The following is a 19,876-nucleotide window of genomic DNA, read 5'->3' as shown; positions in this document are numbered from 1 at the left end:
TGTGCACTGCTGCAAGCAGATGCCGAGGGGCGAGATTGGGCGATCGCGTTTGAATCTCGCCAGCTTCAGACTGCGGAAATGAACTACCCAGTCCACGACAAGGAATTACTTGCGATGGAGTTTGCGCTTGTCAAGTTCACAGCGCACCTGCTTGGCACAAAGCCGTTTGTGATCAACACCGATTATGCATTCTTACGCACTGCGATTCAGTCGCTTCACCTCTCGCAGGAGATGAACAGATGGCTCTGATTCTTTGCAGAATATAACTTTGAGGGAAAGTATAATCCAGAAAGCCGAAAAACTTGGCCGATGTGTTGTCACGCAGACCGGATTATGAGCTTACCCATGTCACGACGGTGACGTCGTCAGTAATGGATTTGATCCGGGCCGCATACCCGGATGATATTATGTGTAAGCACTGCTACAGGCTATCGGGAGCAAGAAGTTTAGAAACTCCGACAAGCACTTTTGGCGCGTTGCGCGCACGGATACACCACGAATTGTGGTTCCTCACGATGAGGATTTAAAATATCGTATCCTCTATGAAACCCACGACACCCCACTTATGGTCATCTTGGTCGTTAAAAGACGTACAGCTCGGTGAGCTACCAGTATTGGTGGCCCAAGCTGTACAAGTGGACGAGCACGTATGTGCGCACGTGTGAGACGTGTCAGAGGGTGAAACCCCTCCAAATGCAAAGGCGCAGCTGGCCAGTTTACCGGTGTTGGCAGTCCATGAGTGTAGACTTTGTGTTTGGCTTTCCGAAGGACTCGGTAAGCAACACTGGTGTAGTGGTCTTTGCGCACCGTTTGAGCAAGATGGCCCATCTTGCGGCAGTGCCATATACCATCGACGGTGTGGGTACAGCGGAGCTGTTTGTCGATCGTGTCTTTCGTCAACATGGACTCCCAGAGTCGATTGTCTCTGATAGAGACCCGCGCTTCGCTGGGAAGATTATGTCTACACTCTTCAAGGTGCTGGACATCAAGTTGACTATGTCAACAGCGGACCATCCGCGGATTGATGGTCAGACTGAGCACTTGAATCGTGTCGTTGAGCACGTTCTTTGCAGTGTTTGGCGCAGAGACACCGAAGCGCTGGAGCGCTATGTTGCCACTTGTAGAGCTTGCTCTGAACAATGCAGTGCATTCATCTACTGGCTATACGCCGCTCTACGTGAACGGTCTCGTTCATCCTCGCGTCCCGCTAACGCTGCCATACCATGGTTCAGACCTTGGTGTTGGAGGAATAGCCGAATAGCTCGCTGATGTCAGCCCCCTCATCATGCATAAAGAACTCGGAAACTTCCTGTTTACTAGAACGAGTACCTTACGACACGTTCACGATGCGATGGCTGAAAGCCAAGACATGCAAAAGGAATATGCAGACGGAAAAGGAAGAAGAAATGTTGAAAATATTGAGGTCAGAGACCTGTTTTTAATAAATGCTAAAAACCTTCCTAAACATGCAGTTTCTGCTGTCTTTAAGACGAAGCTTTGTCCACATTATTTTGGACCTTTTTGCGGTCGCGGCCAAGCGAGGCCTAGTATATACGCTGAATCTCCGAGAAGGATGCGCAGCCACCCGGTATTTTATGTGGGCTTGCTTAAGCCGTCCGTGATCCGGCGCAAGTGATCGTGGAAGCGTTGACGCCGGGGCAAAGGCGCTCGGTCACCCAGTAGCTGAACCAGCAACTAGTTTTGAGCCTGGAGTGCAACGATTTCCGTTTCCAACGGCGCAAGGTCCTCCATTGTCGTACAAAGTGACGCATTCGTCTGCTCGACGGCTCAGAGCCGCTCCGACATAGCTAGATAATCGTCAACGTGAGGCAGTCGGTGCACAAAGTGATCCATACACTCAAGGTCTTCTACACAGCGGTTGGTGACCTACGAGAGATGCTCGCCAGAGTACGGACTTTGGCTTTCAACGCTCGAACAGCATCGCAAGTCACCAGACGTCGTCGTTTGTCGCCGACCCTTCTCGATGAGAATGGTGGTGTCCACTACCACGTGAAATGCTTTGTGGGCTGACGTCGTCGATGGAATTTACTCCAATATCTTGTGAAGTGGCGAGATACCCCGACTCCGAGAACTCGTGGAGTTTGAGATGCCACTTCGGCAGGACTGCCCAGACGTCGTTGATGCGTATGATCAGAAGGATCATGACGCTTTGCGTCGTTTTGTGCATCGCGCTTCTCGGCAGCAGCCAGAAAAGCCGAAGGACCACGAGCTGAGCTCAAGCTATGGCCCTGAGCTGCTGTGGTCGAAGCTCACCCGTGTGAGAAACCATAGAGCTGGCGGTAGTGTTGTATATTGTTCCATATGCTGCAGTGCGACCGTACATAGGTGTGTATTACACAGTTTTTAATCACACAGTGGTGTGGCTACATCGTATGCCAGTAGTATTGCATATTACTGTATTAATCAGGTTTTGCTGTATTAATAAGGTATAACTATATTGATTAGGAAAACCTAGGGTTTTAGATATTGGCGGCTCTGTCGCAACTAAAACAGTTAAATACAGCCTTAATTTTGAACAGAAGTGTTCGTTTGCCTTAGTAAGGTTTTAGTACATGGAGGTAGCCGATTGCGATCCGCTACACTCGGATTGGTTCTTGGAAGAACGCAAGGTCGGTGACCTTAGCTTAGCTTCCTCTAAGCAAAGCCCGCTACAGGTACCATGATGTCCTTGCTTAGCCCGTCACCTCTCTACCAACTTTAATTTCAGACGAGCCTAGGGGCAAAGAGCTAAACTCCTGGACGTGCACTGCCATGTCTGGCGGTTCGCCTTTTCTAGGGTTTCTCAGGGCCAGTGATTCAAAATTGTGCTGGGTAAAGCTTCATCTTATGAACCGTACATCTGGTACTGGATTGCCTGGACTTTTCTCGGTGTGTTGTTGATTCGAAAGTAAATTTTTCCGGTCACTTTTTAAAATGCTTGTCATAGTTTTTTGCTAGATCCGTTAAGGATGTGTTTCAAATTTGAGGATCTGCTCAATGTAGTAATATTTTCAGACTGAGGGGCTCGAGAATATTCTTGTCCCTACGATTTGGGCTTTTCTTTCTTTTGGCCTTTGCCGTCGCGCTTTCTTTTTTTTTCGTTGCGAGTTCATTCTTAAAGTTCATGCTCATTGTATCCTTTTGAGTACATGCTGTTGTCTCTTCCTAACTTTCTTGGGCAGCAAATTTAAAGGCTGTAAATTTAAATTTAATCAGACTTTTGTCTGACGTACGGTTTGTTCGCTTTGTTGTATGTTGCTGAAAAAAGTCCGATTATCGTTCATATTTTGGAGGACATAAAACCATCGAGCAGAGAGCAAATTAATGACAATTATTTCGTGCTGTATCGACATCTAAATGCTCGTTGTATGGTTGACATGATAAATGAATTAATTAACATGAACAATGCGACGATGCGACTTTAAATAGGACAATTCGAGCTCGAACATGGAGTCCCATAGCTTTCCGGTCACAAAGACGTGACGTGTTGTCGGATCGAAAGCAATCCCGTTCATCACGGCATTCGATCTTAAAGGGTTTGTTTTCATGGCGTCCGAATGGAGGTTTGAAACCATGTTTGGTATCCAGTCGAGATTAATCTGTTCTAATACATCTCCATTCGCAACGTCAATACGTAATATGCAATTTTTGTACCACACATTCGCCAGGAGCTCGCCCTCTACAAACTCTAGCTCATTTAAATTTTCCACATTATTGCCATTCTTTTGCACCGTGATGCTATGGTGCAGCTTGAAATCATCTAGCGGATCGAAAAAGGAAATGTTGGCGGAACCGTCGCTAGCGATGAGATACGCCCCATCGGTCGCGAGCCCCCATCCTTCTTTAGTAAATGTCGTTAGCGGAAATTTGCCAATTATTTGAAAGTCACGTCGAGAAAGCACTATAACCTGCTGCGCCTTGTACGTTAGTGCGAACAATTTGTCACCAAGCACAGTCACACCCTCACCGAAGGTGTTGGCATCAAAGCGAAATTCTTGTTCAACAGGCACATACTGTATGGATCCCGTTTTAAAATTATCAGTATCAGGGTCTAAAAACCTGTATTTGCGAATGAAGGACTTGCCGTCGAGCCCCGTGGACTCAATAAGCGCGCCGTCGTCGATTGCTAGACCTTCCGTGAAGGCACTTACGTTGTGCGGGTGGATTGTAATTAGACGCACAACTGTGGAAAGATTAGTCTCAGCTAGAATGTAGTTAATTAAGCACGTCAGCAGCAAGGCGGGTAACAGCAGCGGCGGAGAGTTCAGGACCATGGAAGCAAGATGGGGGGAGTTTTAATCATCGAATCGATTTGGACCAATAGTAATGACCTGGGTACAATATTGTATAATTGTAAGAAGCCAAAATTTGGTTGTAGCTGTAAGAGTTTAAGCTCTGCAATTGGTACATTACACTTGTTGAATACCAATGGCGGGATCTGTACTTCACCACTCCACGATATGCACATCAAGACATGAAATGCTATTATTGCACATGTAACGTGTCAATTTACAGTGCAATGTAAATGCTGTCGCTTTGTTTTGCATATTGTTGAATCGGATGCTCAAAGAAGAGCATGAAACAATTTTACGACGTGATAGACGACACAGCTTGAATGTCTTTCTATTATACATCTTGTAGCCATTCACTCTACGCGGTACAGTTATCAGCAGTATGTGAATAAATTACTGAAGTAGCAGATGTATCAAGGAACCAAGTCACATAACCATAAAGCTTTCCCTCTACAAAAATTACACATCTTCGAATGACCCGACAAGTCTCAGAAGACAAAAATACGCAAAATTTAGGAGCCTTTACATTACACTGGATCTTTCCGCCTCGTGAGCTGAACCTCAAAGAATACTTCGATGGAAAATAAATTACCAATTGTAAGAAATATGATCATTTTTGTACACATATCGGCCAGCCGATATCCAGAAACGATTTCCCCTACCCCGCTGCAAAATCAGCACGAGTCTGGTTATAGAAACGAGGAATCAATATAAACTTAATGATGTCGGACCTAAACTTTACGTATTACTATGTTGCAAATGCCCAGCTGCGACGGTCACTTCGCCTTTTGCGATTGTAACTTCATCGCCAATCCCATCGGTCTGGTTTCCGGACTCAAAGGTGCTAAGCGCTTTTCAAAAGCTTACGTGCCATACTTTGAGGCAGTTGGACGAATTCGACAGTTTACTTTCTCCACGTGCACAAGAGCTCAAGGTCTCTCGGTGAAGTGATGAATCGCCAGAACCATCCTCCAATGGGTGATACCGGTGTCAGTAAAATGCACGGAGCTGCTGCACGTGCACCAGCAAGCGATCTTAAAATTACGCCAGCTCAAAACCATCAGCCTTTCGTTGACATTTCGACGCCGTCGCCCAACTCTCATAACCAACAATTAGGCAGCAGAAAGGGCAGTCAGCGCAAGCGCGTGCCAGCACCGCCTCCTCCTCCCATGGCTGGTCAGTTGATGTCCTCGTTTCATGGTGGTTCGAGTTTTATGAAAGGTAGTCAATTTATTACCATGGATGCTTCCACGACTCATCTTGTTGAGCATGGCCCAAGCGCTAATTGCAAGAGTAGCCGTGTCAACCAGCGTCGTCGCCGTCCAAACGTGGAGGCCATGCTGGGATCATCTATGGTGCGCCAAAGTATGGTGCGTGCGTCAAATATGTCGTCGTTTACCAAGTCTCGATTTGGGCAACAGCTAGGCGGTGACATCATGTCAGTTCCAGTTCTTGGTGACTGTAATTTTGAGCAAAAGTACTCTGTGGCTATGAGCATGAACAGTCAAGGCATTAACCCCATCGATTCAACGTATAATCCTATGGCGAAGCTGCACGCTTTGCGTGAGGTTATGACCAGCATTCCCAGCAAAAACGGATACATCGAGCGTGCGACGTTTACACAAGCATTTGAAGTTGACGGCAACGATTTTGATGGTTACTCTACGAGCACTGGTGCAATCGACGGTAATGCTATTCTCATTGATGCTGTGATGGAGCTAGAAGTCGATGCGGAAGAGAAGCTCCTATTTATTTTCGAAACGCTTGATCCAGATAACTCAGGTTATGTGGTCGAGGATCAAATTGTTCAGTTGCTCGAGTCCAACTTTTCAGCCGCTCAGATTGACGTAGTTGGCACAGATTTTAAATCAGTTGTTAACCTCATGTTTCAGAAAGCTCAGGTACAAAACGAGGCAATGACGTACGAGCAGTTCAAAAAGGTCTTCACTCCCTACATCATTGACTCGTACAACCTTCACAAAGCAGAACCCATACACACCGCTCCTATCGCTCCTAAGAGTAAATTTGGAGCCTGGTACAGTGCCTACAAGCTTCGCATATGGTGGCTTATGGTGTACATCATCTTGAATAACGTCGCATTCTGGTTGAAATGGTTTTCGTACGAAGTAGATCCCGCCATTGGTTGGGGTCTTCGCATAGCACGTGGGAATGCTCAAGTGATCATGGTTAATTGTGTCTTTGTATTGCTGCCAATGTGTCGTTCGATCGCGCAAGTAATGAAGCGAAGTCGCATTCTGTGGCGCTACATTCCGTTTGACGACAGCATTGCTTTCCACAAAATTGCAGGATCTGTCCTCCTCACGTCTGGTCTCATACATACTGTTGCCCACATCGTTAACGAAATTAATTTGTACCTGGTCGCTACACCTGACGAGATTAGGCGCTCTATATTCGTCACTCGTCATGTATCTGCATTCGTCAATGGTGAGCGACCGCCGTTCACGACCATGCTTCAGTCGCTTCCAGTATGGACTGGTTTTATTTTGCTCACGATTACGTGTATTTCCTTTCCGCTGGCTGCAATCCCCAAGTTCCGTCAAGGCAATTTTAACGTTTTCTGGTATTCGCATATGCTCTTCGGTCCATTTCTGATTGTTCTGTCGCTGCATGGTACCGCTTCATGGCTTGCTCGCTCCTCTTCTTACATTTGGATATTGCCACCGTTTCTCATCTATCTTCTTGAACGCCGCTACCGGTACGCAAAGGTGTTTGCTGCGCCTGTGCGCATCATGGAAGCCATGGAACTGGATGGTGTAGTGGCATTGTTTATGGAGAAACCCCGACGTTTTGTTTATCGCCCCGGTATGTACATGTTTGTTAATTGTCCGGTCGTGTCGACTCACGAGTGGCATCCCTTCACGATCTCGTCAGCTCCGGGTGACAACTATATAAGCGTCCACATTCGGGCTTGTGGTGACTGGACAAAGGCGTTACGTAAAGTGATATCGGACTGCCACGAACGCAAGGTATTGTATCCAGACATTTACTTGGATGGACCAGTTGGGGCTCCGACTCAAGACTATCATCGTTACAAGACTGTCATTTGTGTTGGTGGGGGAATTGGTGTCACCCCCTTCGCCTCGATTCTAAAGGATGTGGTACACCTATGGGAGAGTAATCGATGCGAAAATTGCAAGCACGTTCGACATCCAGGCTCATTTAAAATTCAAAAACTATATTTCCATTGGGTCACGCGAGGACAGGAATCGCTTGGCTGGTTTGAAGAGACAATGAACCAAATTGCTGAAATGGATCGTGATAACGTAATTGAAACGCATCAATATTTGAGTACGCTGAAGGGGAGCGAAAACACCTCCCAATTAAAGATGTTTCAAGAGTTTGTGCACGAAGAAACCGGCAAGGATTTTGTGTCAGGTTTAAGCACAAAGCAACTCACGCACTTTGGCCGTCCAGACTGGGACAAAGTCTTTTCAGAGGCTAAGGCAAACCACGTTGGTGAGGAAGTTGGTGTGTTTTATTGTGGTCCCCATGCGCTTGAAGAGATCTTGGGAATCATGTGCAAGCGATACTCCTCTTCAGACCCAAATGGAACTATCTTTGACTTCCACTCGGAGAAATTTTCCTAGATTACTGTTAATTGTTAGTATGTATGCTCAATTGTTGCTCGTTGATAACAAGTACCTTGAAGTTTGAATTATTTTTACAGATTAGGTGAATGGTATTGAATTTGATAGCACTAAACTTTCAGAATGTCCAAAAAGTTGCTTGTTGTTGGCGGTGCTGGTGCGCTGGGCCGTGGCGTAGTAAGCCACTTTGCCCGCGCATCGTGGACGGTCACGTCGGTGGACTTTACCGAGAGTGCAGATGCTCACGCCAACGTTTTATTATCTAGAAACAACTCGCTGGAGTTGGCGAAGCAGACTCTTGACGACATTTCCAGCCGGTTTCTTAGCAAATATCGTCGATTTGGTTTTATAGAGGCTGATAATTTGTGACGACAGGTGTGGCAAGCTAAACACAGTGGTATGTACTGCTGGTGGCTGGGCAGGTGGAAGCATTCGTGACGCTAATTCTTTGATCAACTTGAGAGAAATGCATGTAAAGAACCTCGAATCGGCCTTTCTGAGTAAGAACGCTGAAGTTCTTGTTACTTGGGTTTGATAGTAACCTTTATTGATTAGCAACGTACTTGGCGAGCCATTTGCTTGTACCCGGAGGGCTTCTCGTTCTTACGGGCGCCACTGCTGCCCTTTGCGCTACTCCTGGTATGGTCTCGTATGGCGCGAGTAAGGCAGCTACTCATCATTTGATCGCTAGTGCTGTGTAAGAAATATAGGACTTGTGGTTGCAGTAAAACCTGCATAACTTATCTCCTGTTTTTCTAAAACATAATGTAGAAGTGAACTTCCTGAAGGCTCGTCAGTCTTAGGTGTGCTCCCGATAACGATCGACACGCCTGTAAACCGAAAGTTTATGGCAAAGGCTGACTTTTCTACCTGGACAAAGGTACTTAATGGATTTTTGTTTGGTCATCATCTTTCTAAATAGCCTCACACAACATACCTTAATGCATCACAGGTCGAGGATATTGCTGAGAAGATTCAAGAGTGGTCTGAAGCCACTTACGCCACTCGTCCACCTAGCGGACATTTAATCACAGTGACCACTGAATATGGCACGACGTCCTGGAAGGACATTGACAATTCATTTCAATAGTAGGACGGTATACTTGACACGTATTCTTGGCCACGTTTAAATAGAATTACTGTGCCTCCATACTACATGATATTACCTTTCGTTGCATTATACCCGTCACGAACTTTCTACACTAACATAGCACTCTCGGCAAGAGTGCGCTTAAAGTGGTCGCAAAACGTGTTTAAAACGCGCTTAAACTTGCGCGAGTTTTCCATAGAAATTGAAGTAGAAATGTAATTAAGGAACTCAGTTCGAGCGCGATCGCTCACTTGGGAGCCCTTAAAGTTTCTATCGGATAGAAGTCGATTAATCAGCTCTTCGCTGCGCTGGCGTCCAAAGTAAACCCAGCAAGACCGCACAACCTCTGCAATCTTTTCCATCAAGTTCGGAGCCATTCCTCCTGCCGCAGCATTGAAAAGAGCAAAAAGAATATGGTACTGGACATCCTTTTCGAAAAGTAACGTCTGAATTTGTTCATGTAGCAATAACTTGCCTGCAAGCTCCGGTCCCTGAAACAAACTATCTGGCGTACGAATGATCTGACCGTACAAAGAGCTGAGCTCAAATAGGAAGTCTAAAGTAGCAGCTCCAACGTCAGGGTTCTGGGACTTCAACGCATGCAGTGCTAGTGCCAGAACACTTTCCAACTGGTTTGACCGAGCTAAGATTGATGGATGGTGGGTACCACAACTTGCTACCAACGTAAAAAGCGCAATGGTGAGGCCAGAATGTTGGTCAACACTGCCGTCTGCAGCTATTTTACTCATTGAAGTCTCACTGACGATCGTAAATACACGTACTAAGCTCGCACTTGTAGCGTCATCATCACCAGCGCAGCCAATGATACTCTTAATCACGCTTAAGTAACACGCATAATGACTATTCGCGAACTGTTCAAGTAAAGACGGCACAATAGCAGATGCAAAATTTAAAGCTTGAGATCGTAGTGATTCAAATACACCAACCAAAAGCGTGCAGAACGATTCCGCCACTTCTTCACAACAGCCATACAAACTTAATGCTACTTTCAAGATTTCCCAATGCCTTTGTAACACGCACAAAATTGGGTGTGGAGTATTTTGATCTAACTGCACTGAAATTCGGGTCGCCAATACGAAAAGGTGTCTAAGATTCTCGCTCAGAAACTCGACTGGGCTTTCATCATAAGTGTTTGCTTGACTACATCGAGCTGAAAGTTCCGCAAATATGATGGCTCCAAGTTCGTCTATTACTGGAAGCGCGTCCTTGTACGACACCGTGGTGAGGACACGGCAGATAGAGTCCACGATAAGCCTGGCACTATCACCCGTTAAGCATATTTTCGAAGATCCGCCCAACATTGGACAATTTAAACGGTACAAATCCACCAGTGCCTCGATCCAAAGCGGATTAAAAAAGTGTGACCCACAGCGAGAGGTTAACTTACGTAGCGCCACAGCGCCTACGTGGTCTTTTTGGCCGTACTGACTGGATGTGTATTCAAGTTCATCTTGAGTCTTTAGGCCATAGAAGATGATTTCAAATGCATAATTTGACAGGTACTCTGGATGTTTCGCAAACCAATGACCGATCATACCTAAGAAGATGGTTATAGTGCGTAAGAGTGCACGGTGTGAGGGCTCCTTCCTTGACAAATAACCTAACAGTCTCGGCATAAGACACGTATCTTCTTCACGAATAGATTTTGATACTGCACTCAGAGCGTGAACATAAACTTCAGTATGTTGCCACCACTAAACAGATATATCACAATAAGAGCACAATATGACGTTAGCAACCGTAGCTCAGATTTATCAAAACGAGACATACATTTGTTGGTAAAGGAGATCCTGAATCGACGATTTCGTATTGTTGAAAGACAGCATGAATAGCATCGACGATAAACTTGTCTTCGCTAGCCACTGAGACTGTAACAAGTGCTCGAAAGACATTGCGAGCCTCGCTTCGAAACAAAAAAAAACGTTCTTTTGCAGCATCCGACAGATCTTCAAATCCTTTTGGAAACTCCGTACGCTCAATTAAGATATTCATCAGCCGCGAAATAAACGTCTCGAATCCAAACATGCGCTGTTCATATTTTCCAGAAATATAGGTGCGAAAATCAACCCAGAAGTCCATGGTCTCGTGAGAGGTATTAAAAAGATTCAGTGATGTGAAAAACAAAATTGCGTCGAGAAATTCATACACTAGTGATCCAGGTTGTAAATTCAGTGTATAATCCACAAAATACGTAATGAATGCTTGTCCACACTCCGAGATCGCTCTTGCACAATCATTCACACAAAAATCTAAGCTCTTCTCGTTTGCTGCGATGCATTCTTGGATTTTTTTTCTTAAGATAACAAAATTATGCATGATACACTCCATTAGCTGCGCATGTTCATCTTGCTGACAGACGCGAACCACTTCACGAACAGCATTCATTGCAGACAAGGAAGACGATGGCAACAACATGTCACAAAACGCTCGGTCCAAGAGCCCGCACTCCATGAGCACAGCGGGAGGCACCGTACCATGCTCCACCCAGCTCGCAAACGTTTGGAGCAACAAGGCTCCGAGCTGCTTTTGCTCCTCATTAGCATCAATCGCACCAGCAATTAATGGCAAAACATGTCGTACCACGTGAGCTGCACATATTTGCACCATATCTTCACAATGATCACGCCTAAATTTGGCAAATTTAACGCGCTTATTGTCCACTTCCTCTGGAATCACCTTAAGCGTCAACAAAACGGCAAAATTCGACAATGCAGCTGTTGTTCTATCAATTATAGGATGTTCTTGATTTTTCACAAGCCATTCTACTGCATCAATCACAGTGGCATTGCCCTGAGGTTCGTGAAAGCGTAACAAAATGACAGCAACTGTAAGAGCGAGATAAGTCTGAACATTCAGCTCTTCTTGCGTGCCACAAGGCCCAGTAAGCACGTTCCAGACATTCTGAGCCATTTGACCAAAATTTTTGACCACCAGCTCATGCTGTTCACGATCTTGAAGTGTCCATTTTGACACATCATCCAACTTGTACTTGCGAATGTACATAGCCACAGAGAAGTAGATCGTGGACGCCGAAAACACACGCTTGGCTCGTTCTAAGGCATCGTGCTCAGCATTGCCAGTAATGACGATAGGATTTTGAAGCACGGCAAGCGCTGTTACTGAAGCTTGAGGAGAGCGCTGGAACTGTTGAAGAAGAGAATCGGCACGACGACGCACGCGCGGAGAGCTGACGGGACTATACAACTGATGCAGCGCTTCGGACACGACAGCTTCAGACAAGACTGCTGCCACCATTAATCTAAAGGTTGTCGAATTGAGGTCAGAAGAAGAGTGGACCAGTTTAAATGCTCTCCTGTTGAAAAGCTATTAATAGTCCGCTATCTTGCGATACGCCAGAGCTCAGATTTGATTGTTTCTATTTTGGACAGCTGAACAGTCTTGAAAATATTATTGTGAGGACAACCCAGATTTTACTTCAAAAGTACCACCGCACCCATATAACCCATATATTCTAGTGCTGATAATGGTGTGTTTTCCCGTGCAGTTAAAATAGTGACATGCAATCGGGTTTGCCGAAGCCAATTCAAAATTTCAGTCGTAAAGTGGGAGTTCTCATTTTGGCCACTAATACTGTAATCGGTGAACTTCATTTTTTTAAGTACGAAACACTAACTGCGGAAAATGTTTTTTTTGATTTTACGCCTATTTTTTTTGATAAAAACAGCTGCTATTAGCTTTAGCTCTAATTTATTTCAGTAACAGTATGAATTATGTCTAGCTTTTCGTTCATAGCTCAAGTCATCTCAGTGTTCTTCGGCAACATTCCGGAAATCCACTTCTCACGGGAAGGGGCTCCGTGCTGAAGCTGGACGTACGACTTCATTGTGGCCTCAACTGCCTTTTGCAGCAAGGTTTAAGTAGACTGGTGGCTTGCGCTTAGGACGCAGGAGATACTTTGGGTTCAGAAGCTGTTATTGTTGCTGTTTTTGCGACGCAGATGCGTGAGCAAATTCGTTCGGCAGGTGCCGCTGAGTAAAAATTGCCCCTCTAACATGCCACAGAGGAATCGACTTCGCGAACGAAAATTTGTAGCGTTTTCCGCGAACGCTGCGTTTCTAACACAGTATGAAAAATTACATTGGTTGGCAAGATTGAAAATTCTTAATACCAGACGTCTGGTAAACATTCTGCATGCGTTGTACAATATTTCGTCATGATCCGAAAAAGTAGATATTCTTAACTTTTTCGGAAAAGTAGAAGTGCGGTAAGCACTCGAAGCTTAAAGCGCTCCGATTGGCTGCTTACCGTATGGACGATTTTTTCTGCAGGTCCATTCATCAAGTTTAAGAGGTAGCTAATTTAAATTTTACTTTATGCTTCGTGGCACACTCCTCCCCCAGACGCCTACAAAACGCAAAGAAGCCAGCAGTCTCCCCTCTCTTGGTCTTTCCTTGGCAAGTCTACTTCGTTATGCAGACAAAAAACATATTAGCAGTATCGCTAGCTGCGCTGCTAGCAATGGATGAGGCTGGCGCTGCCTTCTATGTTCCAGGTGTAGCACCCGAGTCTTGGGCTGCAGGCGAGACAGTCCACCTGAATGTCAACAAGATTACATCTACGAAAACGTTGATGCCATATGAATACTACTATCTCCCGTATTGTAAACCGGCGGCTATTAATGAGCAACAAGAGAATTTAGGTGAAATTATGGCTGGCGATACTATTATGGACTCGCTTTACAATTTGCAGATGGAGAAAGACGCGATTTGTCAAGTGTTGTGTAAGCCCATGAAGTACACGCCCGAGCAGTCAAAGTTATTTATTGACATGATTAAGGACGAGTACTACGTGCAGTGGATAGTTGATAATTTGCCGGTTTTGTACCGCGATCCGACCGACTCGCAGCAAGCGGGATCTTTCAAGCGTGGATTTCCCGTAGGAGAAGTGGACGAAGATGGAAAGTACCTTCTTTACAATCACGTGCGCATTATCATCTCAGTTAATCCAGATCCTTACGCAAAAGAGGATGGAGACGTTCCCAAGTGGCGCATCGTAGGCTTCGAAGCTGTACCTACTTCTATTCAGCACACTTTTGAAAATGAACCCATGGCAGGACAAGAACTCGACTCAGCCACATGTGGTAAATTTATCAATATCGAAGAGGTTTCTCAGGGCAATTATCAATATCTAAACCCCGCAGGAGAAACTACTGTCTTATACACATACGACGTGCAGTTTATCAAGTCGGATATTGTGTGGGAGGAACGTTGGGATCGCATTATTAGCAGCAAGAGCTCGAACGATCAGATTCATTGGTTCTCCATTATTAATTCGCTGATGATTGTTCTCTTTTTAACGGGAATGATCGCAATGATCATGTTGCGTACTCTTCACCGTGATATCGCTCGCTACAATGAGGTGCAGACGACCGAAGAAGCTCAGGAGGAATCGGGATGGAAACTGGTCCATGGTGATGTGTTCCGTCCGCCGCAACTGTCGCCTATGCTTTTTTCGGTCGTTGTAGGCACAGGTGTTCAGGTGTGTTGCATGAGCTGGTCAACGATGGTTATTGCACTCCTAGGTCTGCTATCACCGGCTAATCGTGGTTCATTGCTAACGACACTGCTGTTGCTATTTGTATTTATGGGTAGCTTTGCTGGCTACAGCTCGTCTCGGACGTATAAGATGTTCAATGGCAAGGACTGGAAGAAAAATACGATTCTTACGGCTGTGTTGTACCCTGGCCTTCTCTTTGGTGTCTTCTTTCTGCTCAATCTTGTACTTTGGGGCAAGGAGTCTTCGCAGGCTGTGCCATTTGGAACGCTTTTTGCTCTCCTTGTCTTGTGGTTTGGAATTTCTGTCCCACTCGTATTTCTTGGCAGTTATTTTGGCTTCAAGGCAGCTGCTATTGAGCAACCTGTGCGCACCAATCAAATTGCGCGTCAAATTCCAGAACAAGTGTGGTACTTGTCTTCGCCTTTCAGCATTCTTGTGGGTGGCATTTTGCCATTTGGCGCCGTTTTCATTGAGTTGTTTTTCATCATGTCGGCATTATGGTTGCACCAGATTTATTACGTCTTTGGTTTTCTGTTTATTGTTTTGCTCATTCTTGTAGCAACGTGCGCAGAAGTGACGGTGGTGATGTGCTACTTCCAGCTTTGTGCAGAGGATTACCGCTGGTGGTGGCGTTCGTTTCTTACATCAGGATCCGCGGCTGTGTATTTGTTCTTGTACTCGTTCCTGTACTTCTTTACCAAGTTGAACATCACAGCGTTTGTTTCGGGTGTCCTGTACTTTGGCTACATGTTCCTGATCTCGGTCACCTTTTTCTTTTTGACCGGAACAATCGGATACCTCGCTTGTCTTTGGTTTACACGCAAGATCTACGGCTCCATTAAAATTGACTAAGTACGTCAGCGTGTTAGCGATGTAAGAAATTGGTGATGAGGGCGAAACAACGAGACTATTCGGCCGACAGCTGGTCAATCTAACGCTAATTAGTACAAGCCATGCATGTGTTTCCTACGTGTGTAGAAGAAGCCAGAGGAAAATGTATTTCAATTGCTTTCATTTTGCTGTCGACGCACCATTAGTTACTAAATAGGAAATATTTGGCTTACAGAGTCCGCCATTTCATCAACCACGGATGCTTTTTAATGAGACTATTGGCCCGAGTTTGCCAGGAATTGACTTCGTCGAGAGACACACTGGTTGAATTGCCAACTGCTGCGAGAATCAAATCGCTAGGAGTGGCGATTAAATCAGCAGGTGTGCCAAGCTTTTGAAGCTCCAACCGTTGCACTAAATCAAACTCGCCAACTAGTTCCGCCATCCATTCATTAATCTCATCGAGACGAGCCTAAATAACAGTAATAATCTGGTAAGAGCCTAACACATTAGAGCAAAGTCGACATACCTCATCAATAAACTTTTCCAGCTTCTCCTGCACCATCTGGGCTGATGGATCTAGCGGATCTACGAGAAATTGCACTATTGCATTTACGGAAGCGTCCGCCAGTTCTCTTCTAGTAACGATAGAAGCTTTCGTTTGCAGCCACCAAGCAATCTCAGTGCCCGTGATCTGAGCTACTTCATCATCAACAGTGTTGCACCCACCAGTGCGTCCAACTTTTACCAAGCTGAGACACGTCCATGGATCTTTATCCAGCTCAGCATTTGCTGCTTCCGCGATAGATAGAATGCGCGCTTTGTCACAGATATCGCAGTAGACGGTTGTTGCTTCCTCGACTTCTACGTCGTATTCTGATACTTTTTCTTCGACTCCAATTTCTTTATCAGTGATTGTCGTATCTTTTTTAATAAAAACGGATACAACATCGTTTGCCTGGGCATTTCGGTCAAACCGAGTCAACGCAGCGCGAGCTGATGCAGTGCGTGGACTACTTGAAGTTGCTACGTTCGCAGTCAGAGCAAGGGTTTGAGCTGATGAGGTCCATTTTGATACAACGGGCTCATGGCTGGCATTCTCGTCCTCACATGATTTCACAGAAAGATTTTTTTGACGTTCTGTTGCTATAGCTCCTTTCATTTTGGGACTCGGAGATGATGCGCACTTTTTCTTTTGCTTGCCTTGCTTCCAAAGCTTATACTGTTCTTCATTTGCCTAATTGTGGACATTCACGATCACAGGCAATTACCCATATCCAAATGCAAGAACACAAAGAAGTAATTACTTAATCAATACCTTTGCCTCCGTGGCCTTCTCGGACAGAACCCTATTTCACACCAGGATATGTCATGGGTTAGCAAATCTTATTCGTCTTACGTTAAATTCTACATGACCGACCGGGTACGAATGTCAATAAACGACCAATCTTCATCGGGGACAAGGTCTGCTAGTCCTTCAGCTACATTCCCGTCGTACATGTGCGCGATGCTCCAGAATACTCTCGTCGACACTTGTGCCATGTTAAATGGCTTCAGCATTTCGCGACCAGTCTCACCACCTGACAGCAATACATACTTTAAAATGGCCTGCAGCTCGTATTTCTTCAAAAAATCCACTGTTTCTTCCTTCCATTTGCGCGGTGTCTCCTTAAATCGTACACGCAACTTTGCCGCGCTTCCATCACCGCGTCGAATTGTCAAAAGTTCTTCAGTCTCAAAATTATGTGCCAATGCTGCATTTAACCTCGCGGTTGCCAATGTAAGTTCATACTGATGCTCCACTGCATTCCTTGTCACAGCTCGAAAAAATTTTACGGCACGATCGCGAGATTGACCACTAACAGCGTTCACCAAATTAACTTCGACATCCTCCTTGGAAGTAAGATTGATAGTTTTACTACGGCGAAATTTACGCTGCGGTTCGCTTTCATTTTCACCAGCCAGCTCAGCAGCTTCAAACTCGCTATTTCCTAATGAGCTTCCGAGCTGGTGACCAGTACCTGGTATTTTTCGCTTCGGTATAGTTTTTTTCTTGGCGCTAGTCGACGGATTCAACGTGTGCACTCCACTTTTCGATGCTAAAGCATCGGAATTTTTTGGAGTTGGTCTCACGAATCTTTTTGTAATCTTTGCAGCACTAGAAGCAGACTTGTTCGCAGGAAGCATATCATCCACCGTATTCAAAGTTTTGCCAACAACTACCGTGTCATTAGGCTCAAAGACAGAATTCACCAGTGTCAAGCTGTCCGCTTTCACAGGTTTAGGTGGAAACCCTGTGCAAACTGCAACCAGTATATTAGGTGTCAAATAAGGCCAATCATTACTGCTCCGATGCTGCGTACATGTAAGGAGGTCTTTGGTCTTCAGGCCCAGCTCTTTTGATGCCAGTTCTATGGAGCAAAGCCGCCAATTACACCAATAAACTAGTACGTCCACGAGTAACAAACCTGATAAATACTTTAAAGTGGTCTCAGGTTCGACCTTAAGCACGACCTGCTTCCCACCTGGCCCGCGAATACGGATACTCCACATAATTTAGAAGAATATTTCGCTATGGTTGGTGCAGCGAAATTTTATACCAATTCCTTATGAAACTAAAAAGGTGATTTTTCTAAGCAAAATTGTCAATGGCCGACTTAACTTGGCAACAGTCGCTGGTGCGCGAGACGGACGCCGCCAAGAGAGAATGGATGGCTTTGGAACGCCGTTATCATTTGAAGCTATGTAATTTAGATGCTGAGAAGCAGGTCAAACATGTGTGTCTTTTTTTGAGTCTATCAGATCAAGAGTTGCCAGCGCGATTTAAAGGGCAATTGAAACTGCAGATGACGCTGCCAAAAAAGTATCCAGTAGACCCTGTTCAAGTGGATTTTGTGCAATGGAGCAATCAACTGTCGAACGATCAGATTAAAGCGCTGAACATCGCGGTGGGTGCCAAAGCTCAGCAGCTGTGTGGAGGTTTTGCGCTAAGGAAGCTGCTGACCTGGATTGACAATAATATTTGGTGTGTCATTGCTCCATTCGAGATCAATCATGAGATGGTGAAAGAAGTGGCAGAATTGAGAATCACACGGGAAGAAGATGCGAATCGGGTTTTATCTGAGAAAGAAAAGCATAGAAAACGAGGCTCAGGGCGTCATTGCCGCTATTTCGTACGAGGATTCTGCAGAGTGGGAAAAACTTGCAAGTTTGCACATATCGAAAATGAGAAGTTGAAGGCTGAAAATGGTGGTGGAGATTTAGTGTCTTTTGATGTAAACGATTTCTCAATCAATAGCGAAGCTGATCCAGCAAAGCCTTCTGAAAAAAGGAATATCGTGGCTACAGCAGAATTAACAAAAAGCAGAAAAAGTATGGTGCGCAGATGTATATTTTTTGCGCAGAGTAAGTGTCGCTATGGAGACAATTGCAAGTTCTTGCACACGGTTAAAAATACCGGGATGAAGAAGTACATTGAGACACAAAGATCACTTCCCCTGCCACCTGCTGTCGTTGGTATACTTGGTAAAATTACATCTGTAGCAACAGCTTCGAATGAGGATGTTACGAATGAAAACTCTTCACATATCTCTGGATATGAAAATTGCGGCGTGAAAAGTAAAAATAGCCAAGAGTGGTCCGAATCGCAGCAACGAGCACTGGATGTGGCCCTTAAGAAGTATCCAGCAACAATGGATAAAAAGAAAAGATGGACGAACGTTGCAAAGGAAGTCGAGGGGAAGTCTTTGAATGAGTGTATCGATCGTTTTAAATTGCTGTGTGAGCTTGTGCGGCGCGGTGTTGATCTTAACGCGACTGTCACCGCTTGCACTACGGCGGAAAACGAAAATATTGCAGCGGAAAAAATAAATCTCCAGATTCTTACCGATAACCATAAAATTACGCCTCCTGAGCAGCGCGTCACTATTGAGACCGAACCTGATGTCAAGGGCACTCAAATCCGTCTTGAGGATTTGGTTTTGCACCAAGTTGGCACGCTTGTTGCCCATCGCCTCGTTTGCCAAGTCCAGTGTGACGACTGCCCACTCCAATTTGATGCAGTACTTAGTATAGACTCTCCGAAACTGCAAAAGTGGTGCCCAAGATGCAGCGTGCTTCATCATGTGCTAATGAGGCCTGTGTTTGCACATTCACACAGCGATACACTCGCTTATGTGGACACGGATAATTGTTCGATAGTTGACGTGCTCCCCACGGATGTTTTGGCCACCTGTTTGGAGTGTGGATGCGAAGCGTTAGTAGAGAGACTTAAGCCGAGGCAACGATCAGAACACACATGCTATTCCTGCCACATTAAACTTGCTGTGTTCGTCAAGCGCTTTCTGGCTCGCCATATAGAAGGATCAAGTCGCAAAAAACGCAGTCATTTACCTAATGCCTTATCTGCGAAAGTAGGGAAAAGTACAAAGAAGAAAGATCAACAGATTGTAGACTCATTCGTCCTTGGACAGCCACTGCCGCGCAAAGGAGCATGTGACCACTACAAAAATTCATAT

At 45.3% G+C, this 19,876-nt stretch overlaps 8 protein-coding genes across 8 annotated transcripts; 4 read left to right on the top strand and 4 right to left on the bottom strand.

Annotated features, from left to right (window-relative positions):
* Positions 1-3,389: 3,389 nt before the first annotated feature.
* Positions 3,390-3,982, bottom strand: PHALS_09704 (WD40/YVTN repeat-like-containing domain; the record flags this gene model as incomplete). The annotated part of the gene is made up of 2 exons (XM_024725008.1): positions 3,390-3,911; positions 3,968-3,982. 2 exons carry the CDS (start codon positions 3,980-3,982, stop codon positions 3,390-3,392), a joined length of 537 nt encoding a protein of 178 aa, XP_024575828.1.
* PHALS_15388 (uncharacterized protein) lies at positions 3,981-4,520 on the bottom strand. Its single transcript, XM_024725007.2, has one exon. The coding sequence runs from the start codon at positions 4,466-4,468 to the stop codon at positions 4,265-4,267; it is 204 nt and encodes a 67-aa protein (XP_024575827.1). The 5' UTR covers positions 4,469-4,520; the 3' UTR covers positions 3,981-4,264.
* Positions 4,521-5,242: 722 nt separating this feature from the next.
* On the top strand, positions 5,243-7,985 carry PHALS_09703 (ferric reductase; the record flags this gene model as incomplete). Its single annotated transcript, XM_024725006.1, has 3 exons — positions 5,243-7,830; positions 7,901-7,917; positions 7,981-7,985. The coding sequence occupies 3 exons, from the start codon at positions 5,243-5,245 to the stop codon at positions 7,983-7,985; spliced, it is 2,610 nt and encodes an 869-aa protein (XP_024575826.1).
* A 38-nt stretch (positions 7,986-8,023) lies between these two features.
* PHALS_09702 (dihydropteridine reductase) lies at positions 8,024-8,990 on the top strand (the record flags this gene model as incomplete). The annotated part of the gene is made up of 5 exons (XM_024725005.1): positions 8,024-8,217; positions 8,276-8,400; positions 8,456-8,597; positions 8,672-8,780; positions 8,853-8,990. The coding sequence occupies 5 exons, from the start codon at positions 8,024-8,026 to the stop codon at positions 8,988-8,990; spliced, it is 708 nt and encodes a 235-aa protein (XP_024575825.1).
* A 107-nt stretch (positions 8,991-9,097) lies between these two features.
* On the bottom strand, positions 9,098-12,266 carry PHALS_09701 (Nuclear transport regulator; the record flags this gene model as incomplete). The annotated part of the gene is made up of 2 exons (XM_024725004.1): positions 9,098-10,705; positions 10,782-12,266. 2 exons carry the CDS (start codon positions 12,264-12,266, stop codon positions 9,098-9,100), a joined length of 3,093 nt encoding a protein of 1,030 aa, XP_024575824.1.
* A 1,176-nt stretch (positions 12,267-13,442) lies between these two features.
* PHALS_09700 (transmembrane 9 superfamily member 4-like) lies at positions 13,443-15,380 on the top strand (the record flags this gene model as incomplete). The annotated part of the gene is made up of 1 exon (XM_024725002.1): positions 13,443-15,380. The coding sequence occupies one exon, from the start codon at positions 13,443-13,445 to the stop codon at positions 15,378-15,380; it is 1,938 nt and encodes a 645-aa protein (XP_024575823.1).
* Positions 15,381-15,634: 254 nt separating this feature from the next.
* On the bottom strand, positions 15,635-17,912 carry PHALS_09699 (uncharacterized protein; the record flags this gene model as incomplete). The annotated part of the gene is made up of 8 exons (XM_024725001.1): positions 15,635-15,698; positions 15,767-15,831; positions 15,889-16,013; positions 16,089-16,596; positions 16,678-16,708; positions 16,780-17,662; positions 17,723-17,770; positions 17,828-17,912. 8 exons carry the CDS (start codon positions 17,910-17,912, stop codon positions 15,635-15,637), a joined length of 1,809 nt encoding a protein of 602 aa, XP_024575822.1.
* A 95-nt stretch (positions 17,913-18,007) lies between these two features.
* Positions 18,008-19,548, top strand: PHALS_09698 (hypothetical protein F443_14156; the record flags this gene model as incomplete). The annotated part of the gene is made up of 2 exons (XM_024725000.1): positions 18,008-19,389; positions 19,434-19,548. The coding sequence occupies 2 exons, from the start codon at positions 18,008-18,010 to the stop codon at positions 19,546-19,548; spliced, it is 1,497 nt and encodes a 498-aa protein (XP_024575821.1).
* Positions 19,549-19,876: the final 328 nt, after the last annotated feature.

Source organism: Plasmopara halstedii, assembly GCF_900000015.1.
Source record: "Plasmopara halstedii genome assembly, contig: Scaffold_430, whole genome shotgun sequence".
Classification (NCBI taxonomy): domain Eukaryota; phylum Oomycota; class Peronosporomycetes; order Peronosporales; family Peronosporaceae; genus Plasmopara; species Plasmopara halstedii.
The sequence above is the reverse complement of the archived record's forward strand: the minus strand, read 5'-3'. Positions and strand labels throughout refer to the sequence as shown.

Coding starts and splice junctions, on each gene's coding strand:
- PHALS_15388 (XM_024725007.2), bottom strand. CDS start 4,468: ATGTGCATATCGTGGAGTGGTGAAGTACAGATCCCGCCATTGGTATTC.